Genomic DNA, 24,007 nt, shown 5'->3' with positions numbered 1-24,007 from the left:
GAATGAGCATCAGCATCCAGACAGTAAGTCAGGAGAGGGAGCTTGGATTGGAGGGGAGGCAAGACCTCCCCCCAAGTCTTCCTTTCTGAAGATAAGTCTGGCAAGAGGGTGGGTGGGGCCTTGCAGTCCCCAGGAAGGAGGGACTCTGGTGACTGCAGATTAGAAAGCAAGTGATGACTCTAATGTCTCAAAGAGAGGAACTGCTCTAGTTGGTGACATCCTGGGTGTGAGAGGAAAAGGAAAAGGAAGCATCCAAAGTTCAGGCCTGGGTCACCCTTCCAACCCACTAGGTGCTAATGAGACTCAGGGAGGACTGGCAGGATCTGGAACAGGGGCTGGTTGGAAGGAGGCAAGTTTAGAGGTTCTCTGAGTGAGCAGGAAAACACCATCTGATTCATTCATTCATCTATCTGCAAATATTTAGCAAGGGCCTGCTCTGCGTCCGGCCCACACTCGCCACCGGGACAGACAAAGGCCCTGACAGGAAGTGCAGTGTTTACACGTTCAGCTTCTTTGATCTGGAGAAAATGAATCCAGCCCTAGCCTGAAGAGAGAGTCTCTTCAATCCCACCTACCTTTTTCCTGCTCAGCCGCTTCACTAAGTTCTGGAAGCTTGAGCCCCACTAAGTTCTGATTTCTCAGCAGGATGTGCTCCTTTTTAGGGAAAGAAAGACAACATTTCAGATGGTGACCTCAGGCTGGACTCCTCCCTTGGTTGTATGGCTTTGTGACTGCTCAGTCTCACGGAGCAGACCCTAGGAACATGGATAGTCACGACACATGAGGGGCAGTAGGGAGAATACTTCTCTCCCGGCCCGTAAATGTGCTAGAAACCCCAGCTTCAGCACCCCATTCCCTGAGTCAGGAATTGTCCTTGGTGTGGCTGCCTTTTAAAATCGGCCTGTGAGCCTCAGGGCGAGAGAGCTGCCAGCCACTCGGTGGCTGAAGGCTGGAGGACAAACAGAAGCAGGCCCGGGGCTCTGGGGAAAGGAAGGTCCCCTGGGTGTATACGGAGCTGCCAAAGATGGAAACAATCTCTGTGATCTCACGGCTGTGCTCTGAGCTGGCTGGAGCCTCCTGCCTTGTTGTTCTTGGGCAGTGAGTGCCCACTTCTGGGACTTGTGGCCTCTCCTGCCCCCAGCTCCTCAGTGGCCTGTGATGGCACCTCTTGAGATGTTTAACTCTCCAGACCAGTGAGGACTGCAGACTGCCGCCCCGAGGCAGCAAGCCAGCAGCCCCTGCTGCTGGGGGCCTTACCAGGGGAGCTGGGAAGAGATGGGGCTGCTGATTCCAGGTATGTGGCCCAGGAAGCCTCACACTTGTACCAAGTTCAAGACCAGTGGCCCCAAGAGGAATTGCCGGGCAGGGCTCCTTGGCCCTGGGACTTGTGCTTTCTAAGAGGGTTTTCAGTGTCCCTGTAGCAGAGGCCACTTGGGCAGTTTGCCTCCTGGATGAAGGAGAGGAAGAGGCCAGCAGAGGGAGCTCTGGCCCAAATGGAAGCCACAGGCCAGGGCCCTTTACCTGTTTCTTTAGCCAGCCGCCCACAACCGAGCAGCTCTCAGGACCCTGGCTTGGGGTAGCGGTGGGGGCTGGGGATGAGGTCAGAGGCAGGGCAGTGGTTAGTGAAATGGGGCTTCCAGATTCTTTCTACTTTGCTGCAGAGAGAAACATGCAGGGGTCTGGGGGTGGCCTGTTTCCTGGGCCTGGCCTCTGACGCCCAGAAGCCCAAGAAGGCAAATGCCTGACTGTTTGGCTTCCTTGGTGTCACTCCACGCTGTGGAGTCATGGCTGCCTTGGCCTATGGTCTGGATTGGCCCTCTGGGGAAGGAGGGCTCAGGTAAGGATTTCTTTTAGTAACCTCTTTTCTTCCTCACATCCAGGGCTCTCTCCCCCCATCTCTGGATGCACCCCCCCTCCCCCAGTCATTCCCTGCTTAGGGTGGCAGCCTCATGACAGACAGTTGTGTCTGGTTTGATGGCCAGTGAAAGCTGGGGACATCACAGATATTGGAAGAAATTCACCAAGAGGGAGTAGCCCTTCCTGGCTGGGAATGATGGATCTGAGGCCCTTTGTTAACAAGCAACAGGGAGGAAAGCTTGGGGGCATGACAGAAAGAAAAGCCACCCCATCCTTGTCTGTCCAAGGTGACAGGGCTCTCCATCAAAGGCTTCTCGCTCATAAGGCATCGGCTCTGGCTGGAACGGGGAAACACAGCCCAGCACTGAGGGCCCATGTACCCCTCCCTACACCCACTTTCCCCTCAAAATGTGGCTTTGTGTGGCAGCTACTTCCCAACTGACCTTGCCCGAGTGAGCGGGCAAAAGCCCTCAAAGATGATATTTATGCAGAGTGCACAGCCCAGCAGGCCTGGCTTATCAGGGTGGGGACATTTAGGGCTCTACAAGACCCACATCTGGGCCAGAGCCACCCCAGCTCAGCTCAGCGGTCCTCAGCCCAGGGTGGGGACCTGCACGCACAGCCCACCCCAGGAGGCCCCAGAAACCCACCTCACGAAGCTTGGTCAGTTTCTGCATCCGCACAGGCTGCACTTGTATCTGAAAGTCTTTGAGTCCGGGCGCCTTGGCCAGCTTGCTGCCAGCTTTGCCTGTAAAACGCTTCTCTTCCTCAGCCAGCGGCAGCTTGGCAAGCACTTTCTGCAGCCGGGGGCCGGGTTCTTCGGGGCCGCTGTCCCAGGACACTCCCCGCAGCAGGGGCGGCCGGGACGTCGGGGGCCACAGCTCAGCTTTGGAGCCAACCTTGGACCCTGTGGGCTCTCCAACTGTACTCTTCCCCTGGGAGGCCTGGGGAGCCACCCCCCCAGAGCCCTGGGTTGGACCTCTGGGCAGAGGGTTGCCCTCCTTGGCTGTCTTTGCCAGCGGCTTTCCCAGCTCGCTCTCCACGGGGCCAGGCTGGGGGCTGTTAAGGGCCATCTTCCCACCACTGCCTGGGCCAGAAGCTGGGCCCTTGGGTATGGCCTCCGGGCGCTGGAGGGGATCGAAGTTTTCCTTTTGTTCTATTGTAATTTCTTTGGATTTCTCAACTGTGGGAGAGCGGGGAGTCAGCCTGCCTTGAGACAGTTTTCTCTGGTCATTCTGCTTCCGGTCAGCTAGCCCTTTGAGGACGTTCTGAAAGAGACAAGGTAAATTTGGGACCCAGGAGGCAGGTTGGAGAGAAGAAGGGTGAGTTCACTTCTGCTGTGGGGTCTGTACCCCACAGACTCTGCTAAGGGGACTACACGAAGCGGGTGGGCTAGGTAGAAAGGGAGGACTGCAAAGTCACATCTGAGCCAGTAAAGGGAACCTACAAACAAGCCGGAGGTTTGTAAAACAGACAGGACAAGGGGACCTGCCATTCAAAACCTGCCAAGAACTTCCCGAGGGTTAGGAGCTGCAGAGGACAGTGGAACGGAGGGCAGCATGGGGGCAGTCACAAGTTCTGGCTTTGACTCAACTGCCCCAGATTCTAGCCCTGACTGCCTGGCAAGGCCCTTAACTCTTAGGCCCTTGGATTTCCCATCAGTTTTGTAAAGAAAGAAAGAAAGAAAGAAAGTGGAGTCGCTCAGCCGTGTCCGACTCTTTGCGACCCCATGGACCGTAGCCTATCAGGCTTCTCCGTCCATGGGATTTTCCAGGCAATAGTACTGGAGTGGGGTGCCATTTCCTTCTCTAGGGGATCTTCCCGGCCCAGGGATGGAACCCAGGTCTCCCACATTGTAGACAGACTCTTTACCATCTGAGCCACCAGAGAAGTCCTAAACTCCCTGAAATTATATGCAAATGTATATGTGGGGTTCATGGGCTGTATGTATTTTTCTGGGAAGAGAATCCACAGCTTTCAACAATTTCTCAGAGTTCTATGATCCAAAAGAGGCTACAGATCACTGAATGAGGTGATTCTTGCAAAGCTGATATTTTACTGTTCAGAAGTTCTAAGATTCTACATTCTTTCATTTCCCAGGGAAAGCTGCTTTGTGAGGCGCATGTGGGTCTGTGTGGGTATTTGTGTGGCTGTCCTGTGTGTGTGCTGACACTCTAATAGAAGACTCTGTCCCAGACCCAGTTCTATTAATAGATGAGATTATATTCTATGCTGCCCTTGACACCACCTTGAGCAGTTGACTCTGAGCAGATGTGGGACTCTTTTGCTCATCAGCCAAGATAAAGTTTTCCAGGTGACCCCCAAGAAGAGCCTCAACTAGGGGCTGGAGCTTCCCTGCAATTTTCATGCAAGCTGACTGGAACAGTAGACTTGCCCGGCTTTTGCTGGGTCCAGAGGTCCTCCAGGTCTCTGGCAGCAGCCTGACTGGGGGTCTAGGGCTATGAGCAGGACCACCATGGAGGTCATTCCCACTAAATGCCACCTCCCCACCCCCTCCTCCTCAGAATTCTAGTCAACTCAGGGCAGAGGAAACTTCTAGCCTCCTCAGCCTAGACCTTCCACTCACGCACACCCACTGGCAGGCTGCCCAGGGCCTAGCCTTCTGGGACACCGTGTCTCCCACACTCAAATCATCCCAGTTGGGCAGAGCTCAAACTCACAGACTCGCCAAGGTGAGGTGAAGGGACTTCGGCCTCATCCCCCTTCTGCTGGAGAAAGTAAACACGAGTCAGCCAGCCACGTGAAGAGACCCTATCTCCTCTTGAAACACCCTCAAGGAGACCCTACAGTGGTGCCAATGCCTCCCCTACCCAGCAGCCCCACCTCCAGGGGGTCACGGGGTGCCTCTCAGGAGTTAAGGGGTAAGAGAAGAGACTAGCTGGCATAGAAACCCCACAGCAGCCCCATTACCTGTGGTGGTGCTCCGGGCAGAGGGGACGGTGGGCCACTGCACACATCCAAACCTAAAATAGTCCAGATGCTGGTGAGTGACCCCCAGCTGTCCTCCCCAGAAGGTCCTCCCTTAGGTCCCTCAGGCCTGGAGCCAGTGTGTGTTGAATACCGCTCACAGTGCTGCTCTACAGGGAGCCCTCATCTAATCATCACAGAAACCGCATAAGCAGGCTGGGGCAGAGGGAGAGCAAGGCCACACAGCCGAGAGAGTCAGCACTGGGCTCTGAACCTGGGTTGCCTGGCCTGAGCCTGAGCTTGCCCTGCAGCTCTGACCAGGGCAAGCTGCTCTCCTGGGCACCTCACTCCTTCCCTGGCTGAGCTGCCGTTATGGCTCTGAACACAGCCTCGTGAAGGGAAGCAGTCAAAATACAAATTGCAGCCCAAGTAGAGGCCTTTGCAGTAAGCTCTGAGGTCACCTCTCTCCAAGGCCTCTCTGGACAAGGGGCCCCAGTCACAGCTTGCTCCCACCACCTTGCACGCATCCTCACCCTGGGCCAGGCCCACTTCCACATGCTCAAAGCCCTGAAAGCAAGCATATCCTCCTCCTCTGAGGCCTCCCAGCCAGGCCCCGGGGGAAGGGGCCAAGAGGGGGTCCCGACTGGGAAGCCCGCAGGATGGGCGCCCTGGGGCCCAGGGGAGGGACTGAGCTGCCACCCAGCGGGAGGAGCCAGGGCAGGCGACGTCGGGGGACTGGACCTCACCGGGCGGCGTGGGGACGGTGAGGGAGTTGCTCTGAGAGGACGCAGGAGAAGCTCCGGGGCTGAGGTTTGGGGAAACAGCTGTGGAGACACACAGATTGGCCAGCATTAGTGAAGGCTCAGGACTTCAGTCTGACAAAGACATCCTTTCAGATCGTCTCACCCTTGGGGACCGGGTCTGCCTCGTCAGGTTCACAGGCTGATTCTCAACTCTATACAAGGCCCCTGCCATAGCCTAACCCCTCCCTCCCCAACAGAGGGGGCACTGAGGTCACTTAGGGGTGACAGACGGCAATTTGGATCTTACTCCTTGGTCTGCCTGGCCTCAACCCAAAGTACCTTCTAGAAACACAGGGCCTGGCATCGCTTGGCAGGTATAGCTCCAAAGGCTGTACCTCTTAGGCTTGTCAGGATGCCCCTGATTTTAATTGCACCGCTTGTCTCCTAAGTACATTCAGACTTGTCTAACTGCCCCAAATTCTTGCTCAAGAAAAAAGAGTGACTTTAGCCAAAGGGTTAACAGGAGGATTTCAGGGTCCAGGAAAACCTTCTAATCCAGAAATTTCATAAAAACACCAAAGACCACCTTCCCTTCCCCTTAGTAGCTAGGATCCTTCCCAGGGTCTCCAGCTGGAGGTCAAGGAGAGGGAGCCCAGTGCCGGCCTCTCCTGACCTTCACAGAGGAGGTGCCCATAGAGCAGGCCTCCTGGGGATGGTGAGATGCCACACAGACCTGACTTGCGGGGTGGCCAAGGGGTGTGTGCACACTGGCATCACAAAAGGGTTTCTCTTCTTTCAGGGTTCAGGGACTGGGGAGCCCAGGTCAAGTTCACCAGTATCATATGGGCTAGTATTTCTTGGCAAAGCAGGAGGACACAATGGTAACATATAGTCCCCCAAAACTGAAAGGTAAAAGAGTTTTCTGGGCTAGAGTTGGGTATTTCAGAGCTTTTGATATGGGGCAAGATGCCCTCCCCTCACAGGATCCTCTTCATGAAGCTCAGTCCTCCTGGGGCTTAGAGGCCTGGTGGCAAGTGCTTTGAGGGCACCGCTCAGAACCAGGGCTCCTGCTACAACTGATGCCCAGCCCTCCCCACCCCCAACCCTCAGAGGGGCTCAGAGCAGCCACCTGGCCTCCTACCTGGTGAGGACTCTCCGGGACTGCTCCTGGACTTCCTTCCACGGCGGGTCAGGAACCGCTCACTCACTGACTTGGCTTCCTCCAGTAGCGCCAGGTTTTTCTTCTTGTCCTCCTCTGAGATGCTGATGTCTGGCAGCTGGTCATTGACCAGGTCAATGACGTGCCCTGCAGGGTCTGCAGAGGCAAGTGAGCTCCAGGTGAGACCCATGGAATCCTTGGTCCCTCAGGGCCTCAGCCCTGCCCCCAACCCCAAGCCCCCAGCCCACAGATGCTGCCCAGAGTGGACTCGGCCAGCCAAACCTTGGCCCAATTCCAGGCCCTGGAGAGGGCTGTGAGGGGACAGACAGGCTCCTTCAGCAGGCCTAGCCCCGCCAGCCCATGGTGTGGCATGCCTTCTGTCACAAATGGTCATGAAATCCCCCATGAAATTCCCTGTCCTAACTTCTACCATCAGGAGCCCCACCCATGCTATCTGCTCCCCTAGTGTTCTTCCTTTGGGTCTCTGTTCCTGTAATGAGCCAAGGACACAATTCCATGGCTACCTTCCATCGTTTTCCCCTCTATTCACACTGTTCAGCCCTGTGCTGTGCTAAGTCGCTTCAGTCATGTCTGACTCTGTGTGACTCGACGGACTGTAGCCCACCAGGCTTCTCTGTCCATGGGATTCTCCAGGCAAGAATGCTGGAGTGGGTTCCCTTGCCCTCCTCCAGGGGATCTTCCAGACCCAGGATTGAGCCCGTGTCTCATGTCTCCTGCATTGGCAGGCGGGTTCTTTACCACTAGCGCCACCTGGGGAGCCCCTCTATCCTTATTCTATCCTTCTCCAAAACTTACCCCTATTCTTCTCCAAAGCTGCCCCTTCTCCAGGAGACTTTCCCTGGGTGAGTGGTACCACCTCTCATCCAGCTGCTCAGAAACATGGGAGACACTCCACACTCTTCTTTCTCAGTCCATCCAGGTCCCGCCAACTCATCATCAAGTAAATATCCCTGGAACCTGTGCCTCATCTCCATTTTTGCTCATCAGCTGTAACTTATTTGCTCAATTACATCAGCACCTCCCAGGTCCTTTCCACCTCCAAGTTACCTGCACCATCCCATCCTCTGCTGCCTCTCAGAGTGACCATCCCGAGAGCCTCCTCTGACCATGCAGTTCTCCCGCCTCAGCTCAGCAGGATTCCTTACGGTCTCCAGGGTAACATCAGATGCCCAGCTGGGCCCAGCCGCTCTTCCTGATCCCACATACTCCTCTCCTCCAGCCCCTCTGTGGTGAACGGCTCCCGCTGTGCCTCTCCAGCCTCCTTTCCTCCTTCTTCCGGTCAGAGCTCCCCAGTCTCTACTGGGTGAAGCTCACTGGAGTCTCAGTCATGTTGGGAAATTAGGAAGGAGCTAAACCCTGTTGCCCACCTCGTCTCATGTACCAGTAATGGAACTGTGTACCATCCTCAGCCAGCCAACAAGCTCAGTCCCCCTGGGTGGCTGGCTCAGGGATGGCCAGGTGAGGCAGTGAGAGGCAATTCTGAGAAAGGTGTTGGGTATACGGGAAAGAGGAACTCTCTTTTTCACTGAAGGGGTATAAGTTGCTCGTAGACATTTTCCCAGAAGAAAACCAACACACAAGAGAGGAGACTTGGGAGAGGAGATGAGATGATTGCTCATGACCCAGCGTGAGCACCCGGGGTTAGCACACCCCGAAAACACAGGCCCTGGCTTTTATTTTTATTTTTTGCCATGAAGTAGTATAAGCTGAGTTTCTATGATGTGAGAGTCCTGACTAATACACACAGCAAAGCATTCAGTTGCTCTGTCAAGGTTCCTGTTCCCCAACAATGTTGCTTCTTCCATCCAGATGACCTTTCCTCTTGCCCACCTCTCTAAGGCACAACTCAGATACTCTTCCGTCTGGAATACCTATCCAGCCTTCCCCGTTTCTAGCCAGAACTGGTCCCCTTCTTGACTCAGTTTCCCTAACACTTCTGTGAAGGACCTTGCCACACAGTGTCTTGATTCTATCTGTTCACTTGTCAGTCTCCTCACCGACAGTGAGTGACATGCAAGCAGAGACCACACCTGTATTTGTGATGGTCCAGAGCAGGCTCTGAGATACACTGTGGAAGGAGAAGGTGGTTGGGGCAGCCAGCCTTGCAGCTAAGCACACACCTACCTGGATGTGGGCCTTTCTAGCTGGGGGCGGAGGGCCTCACCCAGCCCGTCTGTCTCCCTTTGCCTCATCTTCCTCTGTATGCCCAGGACTTGTCTTTTTACCAAAACAAACTAAAATCAGATATAATACTTCTGGGCTCAGACACAGAGGGCTCATCGATTTTGCCCTGTTGGGCTTCTAGGGACGGACTTATCTGAGAAACAGGAGTGGGGAAGCTGGCCAAGCTGCCAGACCTCAGCCTTCCTACTCAAACAGACCTTCAGCTGGACCTCTACCTCTGGTTGCAGAAATAAGAGAAATCAGCCTAGCCCTTACCCACAGAAGTCAGCGAAGTGGTGGAAACCTTCAAGTGTCGGTGAGAAAGCCTCCTGTGGGGACTGTGGGCTCTGAAAGACAGGACAGAATCACCTTGTTAAGAAAATTGGTCCACAGAGCATGTAAATAGGGTCTAGATGCTTGCCTATGCTTTCTAAGTCATCCTAGATCATGGCTTTCAATCTCATCTAAGCTTGGGATTTGGTAGAAACACACATTCTCAGGCCCCACCCACCAACAGGATCAGAAACTCTGGGGATGGGGTCCAACACCGTGTGATTGATTGAACAAGTCCCACCCTCCACCACCAAGTGCTTCTGATGCTCGCTAAACCACTTCCCTGAGGAGATGTAACTTTGTTTATCAGGGCTCAGACTCTGAGCATCTAACTTGCAGAAAACTCATAAAATGTGAATAATTGCCTGGTAGAGATGCAGATGATTTCTGTTGGAGAAAAAAGATTAAAAAAGTAAGGTTTCATTGTTCCGTGAAACATTAACCTATTTCATATCTAACTTAAGCAATCTTATTCCAGCTTTCTTGTCCTCCTCACTGATTATATTAAGTATGTCCATTTCTTGTATCCTCTTTTGAACCAGCTTTGTATTCCTGTTGGTCCCCCCACCCCATTAATGAGTTAAATAAATCTTTGACACATATATCTTTGACACATGCTCATTACATATCTGTATTAGGGTTATCTTCATAACTTTTTGGAAATTATACTTAGGCCATCTCATTCTAGGTAGACAAATGCATGAGGTTGTGCTGTGTAAGACTGAGGCAGTGACATCTCTGTGCCTGTGAGCCAGTATTCCTCCCACGAGGTCATCTGCCACACAGGCAGAATACTAGTCAAGAATCCATATCTTTCAGGTCTGTTTGCAAATATATGGACAGATATTATAGGAAACTCCCCTGCTATGACTTGTGCTTTTCTTAAAGGTTAGCCAAGTGCAAAGATCTGAATCCAGGAGAGAAAATAATATGGGGGAAAGGGAGATAATGGAAAAATGCCATGCTCTCTCTCTCATTTTGAAAAACCGTTTGGTTTTATTTCATCAATAAAATCATCAAGAAAGAAGAAAAGATTTATTAAAAAAAAATAGAGTTGTCTAATCCCACATGCTAGGAAGTAGTACCCTTTATTGCATAGATTAGGCACAGAGGATGTACCTGTTGACCGGGTTTTTGTCAGTTTCTCCTTCTGGTGAACTGGCATCCCCAGTCAGGATGATGGTGGGTGGACTGCAAGATAATCCTGTGGTGGCAGGGTCCTGGTGATTTAGAACAAGAACACAGACGGAGTTAAGCTTCCAGGAGCTGGAACCTTTATTTCACCGTCATGATACCAGAGCCTTCTTGAAATGGGCCAAAGGAAGTTTATTTGGATTATCCAGAAAAAAGAAAGAAAAAAAGTTTCTCCATCATTCACCTAGCTTAACTTAGTCTATCTTTTATGCACTAAGATTAGGAAGCCACAAAGCAATCCCTGGTTATTTCTCACTGCTGCTGCTGCTGCTGCTAAGGCGCTTCAGTCGTGTCTGACTCTGTGCGACCCCATAGATGGCAGCCCACCAGGCTCCTCCATCCATGGGACTTTCCAGGCAAGAGTACTGGAGTGGAGTGCAATTGCCTTCTCCATATTTCTCACTAACAATGTATTAATAGAAAAAGAACAGTGGAGTCCTCAGGCTGTAAGCAGCCTGCTTGGGGAAGGATGCAGGCCAGCAGAAAAGGTGGAGACACACGTGTTGCTGACACCCAGTGACAGTCCTCCATGTGGCTGATGGAGATATTTCAATAAAGTGATTTGTTCCATGGGTAATGGAACATGGTGTTTAACTTTTATCTTTGTGAAAATGTTTATCTAAATAAACAAACATTTCTGAAATAATAACAAAAGTTACAGGCCAATCCTTAAATTTTTGAGATAGTTTGCAACTACTAAGCAAAATAGAACAAAACTTCTCACCATCAAAATGAAAGTTATTGCACTGTAGATTGGAGCAGCTGTAGTGAAAATGGTATTGTTATGCTGCTAATGGCTGTGTGAGTGGTAAAACCCTACGTATACAAATGTAACATACAAATGTGTATGTTCCAAATATGTATAATAAGTATTTGTTGAGTGAGTAAATGAATGAATGAAATAAAAGCATGCTGTATAGGATACACAACAAAATTCATAAAGATGCACGTCAACCTGTGGATCTGGAGATAGAAATAGGACCAATGAACAGGAACAATAGTGTCTTTGATTTCTCTGCCACCTGCTGTCCCAGTGTACCCACCTCAGAATTGTTCCCAGTTATATCTGGGAAACTCTCTGGGGGTCCCCTTTATGACCCTTCATCATTTTCCTTCTCCTTGCCCTGCTCTCCCACACTGGTGTGTGCTGTTCCAGCCCTCTGCAAATGCCCTACTCCCCCTACCAAAGGCCTGTCTCCCCATGCTCCTGAGCATGTCACACCACCTACAATATCAGTGCAGCTTCCTGGAGCTTCAGAGAAGTGGGTCCCCACAGCCACTTTCTGTGGAGGTCATGTCCTTCTAGAGCCCCTGGAGATTAGTGCTCTTACCTCTACTGGCCTCGATGAAGCCATGGCCTGGGGGCTGCCCTCACAGAGCCAGGCTGAGCTGTGTTCTTAAGTCCTTGGCATGCAGGAGTTGGCTTTTAGCAAGGTGGGGAGGAGGCCCTCTCTCCTTTTCACATTATTCTTTCTTGTCAAGTGGGTACTATACAGAGTCATCTGGACTTCTTGATTCTCACAACTTTTAGTGAAACCAGCTCTTCCATTTTCATCTGCGTCTATTCCCTCCCTTGGCCTCAAACATGAGGCCAGGTGAGCTGGGGAAGAGTCTCTGAGTCCAGCCAGGGAATGCCAGATCCCTGTGTTCCACGATCTTTCAGCAGGAGGGAGCTGTAGTGATGAGACAGGGGGAAGCCCTCAGAATCCCTGAGCACATGGAAGGAAACTTCAGACAAGGACTCTGGCTGGGTAGGAGTAGGAAGCAGCATTGCCTTTTTCCTTTTCCTTTGGAAGACTCACACCCTCAAATTTCTGCTCATCATTCACTAGCTGTGTGTCCTCGGGCAAGCTACTTAACCTCTCTATGCCCCATGATAACTCATAAGGCTGATGTGAGGATTAAAAATACTGTTGTGAAAGTACCTTAGCACAAGACTGATATATCAATAAACAGTCATGCTGCTGCTGCTGCTGCTGCTAAGTCGCTTCAGTAGTGTCCAACTCTGTGTGACCCCATAGATGGCAGCCCACCAGGCTCCGCCGTCCCTGGGATTCTCCAGGCAAGAACACTGGAGCTGGTTGTCATTCCTTCTCCAATGCATGAAAGTGAAAAGTGAAAGTGAAGTTGCTCAGTCATGTCCGACTCTTCGCGACCCCATGGACTGCAGCCTACCAGGGTCCTCCATCAATGGGATTTTCCAGGCAAGAGTACTGGAGTGGGGTGCCATTGCCTTCTCTGAATAAACAGTCATACCACTGTCAAATCACTTTTCTCTCTCACTCAACAAACACATTTTAGTTATGCATCATGTGCCAGAAGCAGTTTGAGATACAAAGACGCTCATGAGCTCACAGACAAGCAAGGGATACAGAGAAGTAATTCATACTGATAATACATATAAGGTGATAAGGGATGAACCACATTCTTTGAAAGCTCAACGGAAAGCAAAGCTAACTCTCTTATGAGGGGAGCTGGAGAAGACTCTCCAGAGGAAGGGACATTTAAGCTAGCTCTTGAGGGATGAATGTGAGTTTGCAATACAAAGATATTAGAGGAGGGACCTCCCTGGTGGTCCAGTGGTTAAGAATCCGCCTTGTAATGCAAGGGATAGGGGTTTGATCCTTGATCAGGGAACATAAGATCCTACATGCCACGGAGCAACTAAGCCCACAAGCCACAACTAGAGAGTCTGTGTGCCACAAGGAAAGATACCACGTGACTCAGTGAAGATCCTGTGCTGCAACTAAGACCCGACCCAGCCAAATTTAATTAATTAAAAGTAAGATATTAGGGGAGAGGTTTGGGGCAAAGGAAACAGCATTAGTAAAAGGCATAACAGCACTAAGGATTCATGAGTGTAGCTGGAGTATAGACTATGGAGTAGGTGAAATAACTTGCTTACTCTTCCCCCACCCCTTTCCCTCTCTCCCTCTCTCTGTTCCTCCCCCCAACCCAGCTTAGTCTTCCAGCTCTATTCATGGTGTAGATTGTATTACCCCTCTGTTTTTTAATGAATGACACAAAAGTTTTCAAAAGTCTTCGAGTCTAAGAGAGCGGCCAGTCTGTAAACTTTTGCACATTATTACACTTTATTCTGTCTATTCATCCAGCAAACATTTATTGAATGCCTACTATGTGCTAGGGCCTATGCAGACAAAGGTGAACCAGGACCTCTGAAATACTCCCCTACCCCTAGCTAGCACAGTGGGAGGGGAGTGAGGTAGAAGTAGCCTCCTTCTCACCGCTACCCATCCCAGGTAGGGTCCCACCGGTCCAGTCCAGTTGGGTGCCCTCAAGGTTGACGCTGTGAGGTAACTGGTCTGCAAGGCACTGGAGGAACTGTTTTCCAGCGGAGTTTTCCCTGACTCCTGGTGAAAGTGATGAATATGGGTCACTACCCAGAGGTGATTGTCATCCACAGGGTTGCTGGTACCCTCACCCAGAGGAAAGTCAAGGGCAAAGATTCCCACACAGAAAGGCAGAAACGAGCTCCTGGTGGCGAGTGCCAAGTATGTAAATAAAGACTGCTGCTGCTGCTGCTAAGTCGCTTCAGTCGTGTCCAACTCTGTGCGACCCCATAGATGGCAGCCCACCAGGCTTCCCTGTCCCTGGGATTCTCCAGGCAAGAACACTGGAGTGGGTTGCCATTTCCTTCTCCAATGCATGAAAGTGAAAAGTGAAAGTGAAGTCGCTCAGTCGTGTCCGACTCTATCGACCCCATGGACTGCAGCCTACCAGGCTCCTCCGTCCATGGGATTTTCTAGGCAAAAGTACTGGAGTGGGGTGCCATTGCCTTCTCCAGTAAATAAAGACACACACACACAATTTGAAGTTGCTTAAAAGCCAGGAGGCACAAAGCAATCAGGGAGAAATCCTCTAATCCCCTGATGGAATGCCCTGGAAAGTCCTCATGCTCTCCTTCCAAAGTGTACAAAATATACACTATATAAAATCAAATTGTTCTCTCCTTAATCAGCTCACAGAAAGCTCCAGGCAATATCTAATTTTCTGCAAAACTGTTTTTGTGGGGAACATTTAGTCTTGTGCTGGCTGGGTTTCACTTTAACGGGGGAGTCAGCAATCAGGAGAGAGTGTGGGAAGATTCCAGGGGCCCTGCGGGTGAATCCTGCCAGGTTTTAATGCCGTGTAAATACTCATCCTTGCTCCCACTCTGAGCTGCCAAAACAGAAGGCAGGGCCTCAAGAAAGCTTGTTGGGCGGCGCATTCAAACAGAATCTACCAGACAAGTTCCTGGCTCCAGGACTTCAGGACTCAGGCTCTGGAGCCACACTAATTCACGATACAGCTTTTCACATTAGTTGTGTGACCTTGGGCAAGTGACCTCACCTCTCTGTGCCTCATCTATAAAATAGCTATCTCACAATATAATTACAATTCCACAGACTGATGTAGAAATAAGATTGCCAGATAAAATACAGGATGCTGCTGCCGCTGCTGCTAAGTTGCTTCAGTCGTGTCCGACTCTGTGCTACCCCATAGACGGCAGCTCACCCTGTTACATTTGAGCTTCAAATAAACAACAATTAATTTTTTAGTGTAAGTAGGTCCCAAATACTTACACTAAAGTATTCAGTGTAAAGGAGCTCTGAAGGTAAAGACTCTGCCTTCAGTGCAGGAGACCAGGGTTCGATCTCTGGGTCAGGAAGATCCCCTGGAGAAGGGAATGGCAACCCACTCCAGTATTCTTGCCTGGAGAATCCCATAGACAAAGGAGATTTGCAGGCTACATTCCATGGGGTAGCAAAGAGTCGGACACGACTGAGTGACTAACACACATGTCCCAAATATTGCGTGAACATAACTGTTTCATTTGCTAAGTGTGGCAGCTCCAGACGGTAAGCTTGTAGAAGAGCACCCGGCAGGTAATAAATGCTCAGTAAGTGTCAGATGTTATAGTCTGTTATTGGTACCGCTGGGGCTAAATTAATGACTTTGGAATTTGGTTTGGAGAAGATTGTTGTTCTTAGTTTTGCATCTATACGACCTTTTGGAGTTCAGTTAGGAGGACCTTGCACTTCTGGTCATGGAGCCACGGAATATCTTCCGTGGGACACCCACTGAATCAAGTAATCAAGCACTCCCAAGGAAGCCTACATCGAAGGCCTCCTTCACCTGGCTCCACTCCCTCTCTCACCACCTGCGTCTCAGACAAAGTAGAGATGACTCTTACCTACAGAAGAAGCAAAGAAACAAACATGGATAGAAGGAAGTGACAATTAGTCCAACCTACAGCCTGCAGGGCCCTGCCCCAGGCACTTCCTGTGTGTTTTCTCATAATCCTTCCAGCAGCTCTGAGGATGAACCTCAGGACACCCACAAACAACGTGGGGTGAGAATGTCTCCTGATCTCACAGAATCGTGCAGGGGAGATGAGAAGACGAAAGCAAAAGCCCTGAGTGTGAAATAGGGGATTAATATGTTTCTTTTCTTTCCCCTTTTTTCACATTTCAATTCCCACTTAACCAACAATAAAAACCAGACTGTCCAGGGTTGCACAACCCGGGGGAAGAGACAAATACCAGGCCTGTTGGCCTTCCTGCCACACACGCTGGCTGTACAAGTTGCCTCCAGGTCTTGGGTCTCACCTTCCCTGATTTCTGGTGCCCTGCAAGCCTCTGATGTGCCTCTCTTATTCTTCCAAACTGTACCCTACCCAGGAAGCCCCTTCCTCCAGGAAGCCCTTCAGGCTGAATACACAGCTGGAGGAAAGATAGCAGGGGCACCCTTCTCACCTTCCAGGGCCCAGCCTCCCCAGGGATCCGTTCCCCTTCCCTGGAGTCAGCCGAGCACTGCGGGAGCTGGGCCTTCTCCCAGCAAGCTCGCCCTTTAATAAGCCAGCGGGTCACATTTTGTTCTCTTTAAATAAGCCTTATAGAAACATTTAAATGTTTATTTCGCTCATAAATTCCCAAGAATGCACCACAGTTTCCTAACTGCCTGGGCGCAGGGATAAATATAGGCCAGTGTCACAGACGGGAATATTAGCTTCCTTTCCCCCATGTCACGTGACGAGCCCTGGCTCGGAAGCTCTGAGCAGCAGACCAGCCCCAGCCCAGGCAGGAGTGGGGAGTTTAGCTCCTACGCTGGGACCCTGGCAGCAGGTCTGGGAGAGGCCTGTGCAGGCAGGCAGTGTGGGGTGGTGAAGTTGGGAGGTCTACACTGCTCGGGGACCTCGGGCAAGTCACTTAACTTCCCTGGGCTTCCTGTTCTCGAACATTAGTTGGAGCAAATAATCCCCGTTTTCCAGGCCGGTTTTAAGGGTGACAACGGCAGTGAGGATAGTGAGAGAGGGCGGGCACTGCTGTAGCTGTGTCCCCAGGCCCCTCTCTCACAGCCCAAAGGGCAAACAAGGACTGTCTCTGGAGAGGACGGCCCTGGCCGCAAAGAGGATTAGCACTCTCGTGACAGGATAAAAGGATTCTCTGGGGACTTCCGAGAAAATGATTATTCCAGCAATGAGTCCTAAGAGCATGGGAGAGAGCAGAAGTGCTTCTGCTGAGCTCGGCTGGACATGGGGCTCCTCCCTGCCAAGCGTGGAGGATCAGATTCTGGCTCCCGGAAGGTTCCCCGTTGCCCGCTGTGTGGATTTCCCCATCACTCACGGCCTGCCCTGCCTCTGTAGATCCTCTTTCCGGCCGTCGTCCGGTCTACTCCTAGCAGTCTGGGGTCGTTGCTTAGTTGCTATGTCTTGTCCGACTCTTTGCGACCCCACAGACTGTAGCCTGCCAGGCTCCTCTGTCCTTGGGATTTCCCAAGCAAGCATTCAGGAGTGGGTTGCCATTTCCTTCTCCAGGGGATCTTCCCAACCCAGGGACTGGGAACTCCTGCATGGGCAGGCGAGTTCTTTATGGCTGAGCCACCAGGGAAGCCCCAGTCAGGGGTCACCCACCCCCAGATTATCCTACATTTTTGTCACAGTTTTTACTCTCATGCCATCAGCCTTTGAACTGTGAAAGTGCATAGAGTGTCTGTTAGCCTTCCTCTGTCGGGCAGGAGGGTATCACTCAGCCAGTTGGCCACTCATCCATGATTATCTTCCATCCTTTCCTCCTCCTTCCTGTCCATTTCCTCCTCCCTTAAGTCCAGGCATTTAATCATCCATATAGCCAATTATGCACCCAGCCTATCACACAACCAGACATCCCTAAGCCCTTACATATGCAAGAGCCTATGCTGAAGGTCGGAGATACACACATAGCCCCTGACCCTAAAGGAATGCAACCTGAGAGGGTACTCAAAGAAATAAAAAAAAGACAAGCTACTCCATTGCTTATAATAGGACCAATAATTGTAATATACATTCCTGACCATCTGCAATAACCAACATTTCTAAAGCACTTTCAGCTTTGTCCTGGACAGTTGCACAGCTATAACCTCACAGTTCTTACTCTCTGACCCAAACCATTAGAAGCCATCCTGGTAGAACAGTCCTCTTGACTCTTTCTGAACTTCTCTTCCATAGAGGATAGGGCGTCAAGCACCTACCTCCCATGCCTGGGGTTTCTGGTGTCCAAGACACTGGATTTACTGCTGGGTGGGACCAGGGAAGGAGGCAAAGGTGGTGGGAACACCTCAGCAGAAATGGGTTTGAATCTCCACTCAGCCATGACATACCATGTGGCCTTTGACAATTATGTAACCTCTTTTACAAAAAACAGATAATAATAATGTCTACTTTAGGGGTTCCCAGTAGATATCTCCAATATCTTATACATCAGACTCTAATGCTTTACTGACAGTTTATTTGAAGATGCTTCACTGAAGATCTGAACAGAGCCTGTTTCTGCAAAGGGCAGGATGAGATAAGGATGAATTCAAAATCTTCAAGTGGAGTATTCAAGGTACTCCCCAGTTTCTGATGGTTAGAGTGTACTTCCTTGCCTCAGTTTTCTCATCTGTAACATGAATAATAAGCATACTGATCTCCTAGAACTGTTGATGTAAAATGCTTAGAGCACTGTCGATCACAAAGGAAGCACAGTAAGTAAGAGGGTTCTCATAGGGTTAGTTGGGAGGTAGGGGGGTTCTCCCCACTCTACACAGTCCTTCCAAGTATTTAACATGCATTGTCTATTTTGCCTTCATCTCATTCCTGACAAAGGATTGATTCTTTGAGTCCTGAACCCTTTTCCCACCAGTGTAGAGCACGCATTTCTCCAGGGGCCTCACTGGGGTATAGATGGAAGCCTAGCCCACTGACCAGTGAGCACAGGGTCTGAACAGCCAAGGGGAGGCGAAGTGGAGGCTGAAGCTGGCAATCCACCTTACACAGTCACATGTGTTAAGGTCTAGATACTTCTGGGGATGGCATAGAACAAAGATCCTCCAGTTCCTGATCAGAGAAGGTCATGAGAGCAAATCAGATCAGAGAGACTTGTCATTCAACTGTAAATCCACAAGGAAGTGAACTCCCTGAGAGTGGGGCCTTGGTTGGTTAGAGCTCAATAAACGCTTGGTGAATGAATTCAATACACATTTATTGAGTAAATTAAACTCAGTTCTATATTTGCTGAGTACCTACCACACGTCAGCGAACTGCCATCCCTTTCCTGTGTGCTCAAACTCCACTGCATTGCAATGGGGTGTTTTCTGGACTAGAAAGAAAAAAACCCATCATTCTAGTCCTGTTGCTCAGCTACGAGCCATGAGGCAGCGAAATTCAGGCCTTGTTACTTCTTCATTATTTGGCTTTGGACAACTGGGTTAACCTCTCCAAGACTTACTTTCCTAATCTATAAAATGGGTACAGGCATTGCTAACTTACAGGGCATTATAAAGGTCATCTGAGATCATGAGTGTAAAGAGCTTAGCTAGAACACAGTAGGAGCCTCACATGTTAGTTTCTCTCCTTGCATCCAGCTGTAATATCTACGTGCGCTGAGCTTTCCAGTTTCCTGGGGATGATGATCTCTGTTCCCACAGTGGCATTAGAGGACCAACAGCAGTGATACCTGTGAAAACTTTTTAATAGACCATTTTGTGCTGTACGAAGGACTGAGAACTTTGTTGAATACTAAGTAAAGTTGAGTACTTTACTTAGCACTGGCTATATATTATTCTGATAAAGTCAAGTTGCCTAGGTTTGGGTCTAGGCTCTTACAATCTAACCCCTTAGCTGTGTTGCCCAGTGCACCTTACTTTCTTTTCTGTGCTTAAATTCTTCATCTATAAATGGGAATAGCAATAATACCGACCTCACAGAGTTAGTGTGAAAACTAAATGAGATAATATAGACATAAACCTAGCAACATGCCTGGCATTACCTTAAAAGTTAGCTGGTGTGAGCGGCTATAACTGGAACGCTCAGCTTATAGATAAGGAAGCTGAGGCATGATGAATAACCCACCCAGGGTCACACTCAGGGATGAAGCACAGGCCCCCTTCACTCTGCCACATGGCTAATGTTTCATGTTCCTATGAAACAGAAGCATTTCCTGTGCCTTCCGGAGCTCCCTGGCTGCTTGGGGAACCCTGCTTGGAATTCTGCTCTTCTAACAGGACAGCCATGCGGGATGATGGTAGTGAGTCTGGATGTGTCTCTTACTGCGCTAAGCAGGGAGAGAGTTCCAGGTTTGTTATAGTGGCAGCTACCATGCTATCCAGTTCTGGGCCAAAAGATGGGGAGACCCCGCAGCTTCATGGTCGGAGGTTCTAGGAGCTCCACAAACAGATCCTTTCTTGTTAGGGCTAGATGCAGAGGGCTGCTTTTCCAAAAAACACTCCAACCTCATTTTCAGTTAAGTAATAATTGGGGTATGGGTCAGGGTGGGAGCAAGGATGTTGCTGGTTAGTTGAGTGCTTCCGTGATCATGTCAACCAGATGCTGCTGTATGTGAGGGTTAAACATCAGTTTCTGTCTAGAGGATCAGAAAGTGCAGTACAGTAAGTCTCCTACATACGAACCTTCAAGTTGTGAAGTTTCAAAGGTGGGAACGTGTATTTGCATGTAAGATCACGTTATTTCACGCATCCAGTGTACTTTGTTCGGAGAAGGCAATGGCACCCTACTCCAGTACTCTTGCCTGGAAAATCCCATGGATGGAGGAGCCTGGTAGGCTGCAGTCCATGCTAAGGGTCGGACACGACTGAGCGACTTCCCTTTCACTTTTCACTTTCATGCATTGGAGAAGGAAATGGCAACCCATTCCAGTATTCTTGCCTGGAGAATCTCAGGGACGGGGGAGGCTGGTGGGCTGCCGTCTATGGGGTTGCACAGAGTCGGACACGACTGAAGTGACTCAGCAGCAGTGTACTTTGTCTCGTGCACGCATCCTCTACGAGCAGCTGTGCTTTTGTGTACTTTACTGTACAGCACTGTATGGAGTGCAGGAGTACAGTAGCTTTATTTCAAGCCCAGGATGTCCAAAAGCATAAAAGCTCACTATGTTCTGGGCTTTTTTAATGTATTACTGGTGTGAAAAGTATTATAAACCTATTACAGTACAGTAGTCTACAGCTGATTGTGTTAGCTGGGTACCTAGGCTAACTTTGTTGGACCTATGAACAAATTAGACTTACAAATGCATTCTCAGAACAGAACTCCTTCATATGTAGGGGACTTATTGGATCAAGTAGATGCTCAGGGAGGCCTGGAGTGAGAGGAACACGTGTGTGTGGCCTGAAGAGGGAACAGCACGGTGGCCTGGGTTTCTAGGGCTCAAGACACACCCAAGCGTGCTGTTTTATTGGGACCACAGCTGTGGCGCTTCAGGTTTGTAAGGTGGTAAGTTCTACGGGGCCCAGGTTGGCTGCCTCTGACAAGTGGTTTTGGGGGCAGAGGACAGCATTCCCTTGGTCCTAGCACCCCTCATAGAGGCCCCAGTGCCAAAGCTGAGAATGCTCAGTGCAGGGCATAGACCAGGAATGTGGGCTCTGGGGCCAGGCTGCCTGGGTGCAAATCCTGGGCCTTTCACTTACAAGCTGTGTGACCCTGGAGCAAGGTGCTTAACTACTCTGTGACTCAGTTTGCTCAGCTATGAGACGGAACTGATGATGCCTACCTCATAAGGCGGCTTTAAAGTTAACTGAGTTAATAGAGTAGTAACCCCAACAAGGTCCATGTGGTCAAAGCTATGGTTTTTCCAGTAGTCATGTACGGATGTGAAAGTTGAACTGTAAAGAAGGCTGAGTGCCAAGGAATCAGTGCTTTTGAATTGTGGTGCTGGAGAAACTCTTGAGAGTCCCTTGGACAGCAAGGAGATCAAACCAGTCAACCCTAAAGGAAATCAACCCTGAATATTCCTTGGAAAGACTGATGCTAAAGTTGAAGTTCCAGTACTTTGGCCACCTGATACAAACAGTGGATTCACTGGAAAAGACCCTGATGCTGGGAAAGATGGAAGGCAAAAGAGAAGGGGGCTGCGAGAATGAGATGGTTGGATAGCACCACCGGCTAAATGGCCATAAATCTGAGCAAACTCCAGGAGATAATGAAGGACAGAGAAGGTTGGTGTGCTGCAGTCCATGGAGTTGCAAGGAGTCAGACACATTTAGTGGCCGAACAACAATGAAAAGCGTAGTACCTGGTAGCACAAGGTTAGCTGTTATTACTGGCTTTATGGATAATGGAGAAGTGCGGTAAGGGAGTGATTAGAGAATGGTGATCAGAGTGATGCTGGAGGAGATGATGTGAAAGATGTGAGGTCAGCTTATGAGCTCACACTGACCTGCCCCTGGGGCCTTCCAAAACCCCTGGAGGGGGATAGGGGTGAGATCCAGTGAGAACTGGGCTCTTATAGTTAATATGAATGTCTCCGTACTTTGAGGTTTGTAAGGTCCCTCTGAGGAGGCCATGCAGTTCCAGTGAGTGGAGTTGCTAATACGGCTGTTGGTCACAGGCCTGGAAAGGGCTGATGTCCTGGTTACACTGCCTCTAGGACCTGGGGGCAGGTCTGGTGCCCCACAGTGAGGCAGAGACAGGCTGGTATGTGTGGGGAGGGGTTGGAGGAGGCTCTGAAATGTGCCATGGCATCAAAGCCTGGAGGAACTGGAGGCAGAGAGGCTCTAGGAAGACGCAGAAACCTCCTTCATGCGTCTGTGGGTCTTCACCCACAACAGGCCGCTGTGACGACAGAACTGAGGGAGTCGGGGGACGCAGGCTCCAGCCTGACCAGGAAGCAGAGCTGCCAACCACACACGGGTCCACCCCGGGGACTTTGGTCCAGCGGGTGTAGGTTGGCAGAGGAATCCAGGGGTAACAAGCTCCCAGGTGACTTAGACCAGGCAGGATTTTGCCTGTCTTTAGAGGAAGGGGCTTAGATGTGACCTGAGATCCCTTCCAGCTCTGTCAGTTTGTGATCCCATAGGCTTGTATCCTCACAGCTTCTGTTCCTGCCAGAGCCTCTTGGCTACCAGCTCATCCCTTTCGGCCCTTCCCTGTTCAAAGGCCAACCCAGGAAACACTGCTCAGGACACAGCCTTACCAGAGGGCGTCGCCAGGAGGCTTTAGTTCTTTGTGCATTTTGATTATAGCTTCTGCTTGGGATCTTAAACAGTATATCTCTCTGTCTATCTGTCCAAGTCTGTGCGTGTCTGAAAGTGTGTTTAGGTCTGGCATGTGTATGAGTGTTCATGTGCTTATGAGTGTGTTTGTGTGTGTATGTGTGCGTGTGCAGAAGGAAAAACAGGATCTTTTGTGTTTTTGTGTGAGACGGCCTCAGCAAGTGCTCGTGTCAGCGATGGCAAGTGGGGGCTGGGGCCTGAGGAACCAGAAGTAGGGCTGGACCCCGGGGAGCTGTAAACTCAGAAGGATGGTCTGTTTTTGCCTGTTTCACAGAGTGGGAATTCACACGGCACCAGGAGTTCCAGCCCAGTCTTCCTGGCCAACCTTGCTTCCCCAGCCTCTGCTGCTCTGAGCGACTCAGGCTCCAGCCCCCAAGGCTCCAGTCTAACTCTCAAGACCTAACTGTCTCCTGAGGCTGCAGCTGTCGGAGAAGCCCCATGTGGGTTGTCTGATGGGCACTGCAGAGGAAGATGCTCTTTACTTAGGATGCCTCTGGGTTTCTGGAGGACTCAGGGAGGCCCAGGGCCTGTCAGTCAGGGCAGAGAATAAAAGGATACTGAATCTGGTGTGGCCTCCAGCCTGGGGTCTAACGTGTCCCAGCTCCATAGTCCCTCAGGCCAAAGCAGGGCCTCAAGGGCTGGGCTGAACAGACAGGGTCCAAGAGGCAGCCACTAACACTCGCCCTGGGGAAGAGACGAGGAACCAGAGGTGTGGAAAAGTTAACATACTCAACACCAGGTCTCTTGACCAGCATATGGAAGAGCTATGACTTCAGCCCAGGTTGGCCTCACTCCAGAGTCCATGTTCTGAAATCCTGCGCTAATGGGCCTCTCACAGGATCCGGGCATCCTGGCTCCAGCTCACCCGGGTTCCTCATGGGTCCTTCTCCTGATAGACTCTGGCACTGCAGAGGCTATTGAGGCCCACAAACAGTCTCCTTATTTTCTTATCTCCCCATGAGCACATAGAGGATCTTCAGAGACCCTGAGGGCCCAGGGTGTTTGTTGTAGAAGTCTGGTTTGGGAAAGTGAGTTTGTGGACACTGGAATCTGGAGTTTCTGCTGCTCAGCTGGTGCTCTCTGA

At 50.6% G+C, this 24,007-nt stretch overlaps 1 protein-coding gene across 4 annotated transcripts in view; it reads right to left on the bottom strand.

Annotated features, from left to right (window-relative positions):
• Positions 1 to 24,007, bottom strand: part of IRAG1 (inositol 1,4,5-triphosphate receptor associated 1) — a 123,412-nt gene that overhangs the window by 50,196 nt on the left and 49,209 nt on the right. The window contains exons 3-10 of one of the 4 annotated variants that reach the window (XM_055548639.1): positions 10,324 to 10,424; positions 9,148 to 9,218; positions 6,670 to 6,843; positions 5,532 to 5,609; positions 4,789 to 4,841; positions 4,539 to 4,586; positions 2,508 to 3,125; positions 576 to 654 (exon numbers count right to left, since the gene is read on the bottom strand). In XM_055548639.1, coding sequence (XP_055404614.1) covers positions 576 to 654; positions 2,508 to 3,125; positions 4,539 to 4,586; positions 4,789 to 4,841; positions 5,532 to 5,609; positions 6,670 to 6,843; positions 9,148 to 9,218; positions 10,324 to 10,424 — 1,222 coding nt within the window. Of the gene's footprint in view, positions 1 to 575; positions 655 to 2,507; positions 3,126 to 4,538; positions 4,587 to 4,788; positions 4,842 to 5,531; positions 5,610 to 6,669; positions 6,844 to 7,211; positions 7,361 to 7,755; positions 8,813 to 9,147; positions 9,219 to 10,323; positions 10,425 to 24,007 lie in introns of those variants that run through there. The other 3 variants (XM_055548640.1, XM_055548641.1, XM_055548642.1) reach the window with 3 other exon arrangements.

Source organism: Bubalus kerabau, chromosome 15, assembly GCF_029407905.1.
Source record: "Bubalus kerabau isolate K-KA32 ecotype Philippines breed swamp buffalo chromosome 15, PCC_UOA_SB_1v2, whole genome shotgun sequence".
In the NCBI taxonomy this organism is placed as follows: domain Eukaryota; kingdom Metazoa; phylum Chordata; class Mammalia; order Artiodactyla; family Bovidae; genus Bubalus; species Bubalus kerabau.
The sequence above is the reverse complement of the archived record's forward strand: the minus strand, read 5'-3'. Positions and strand labels throughout refer to the sequence as shown.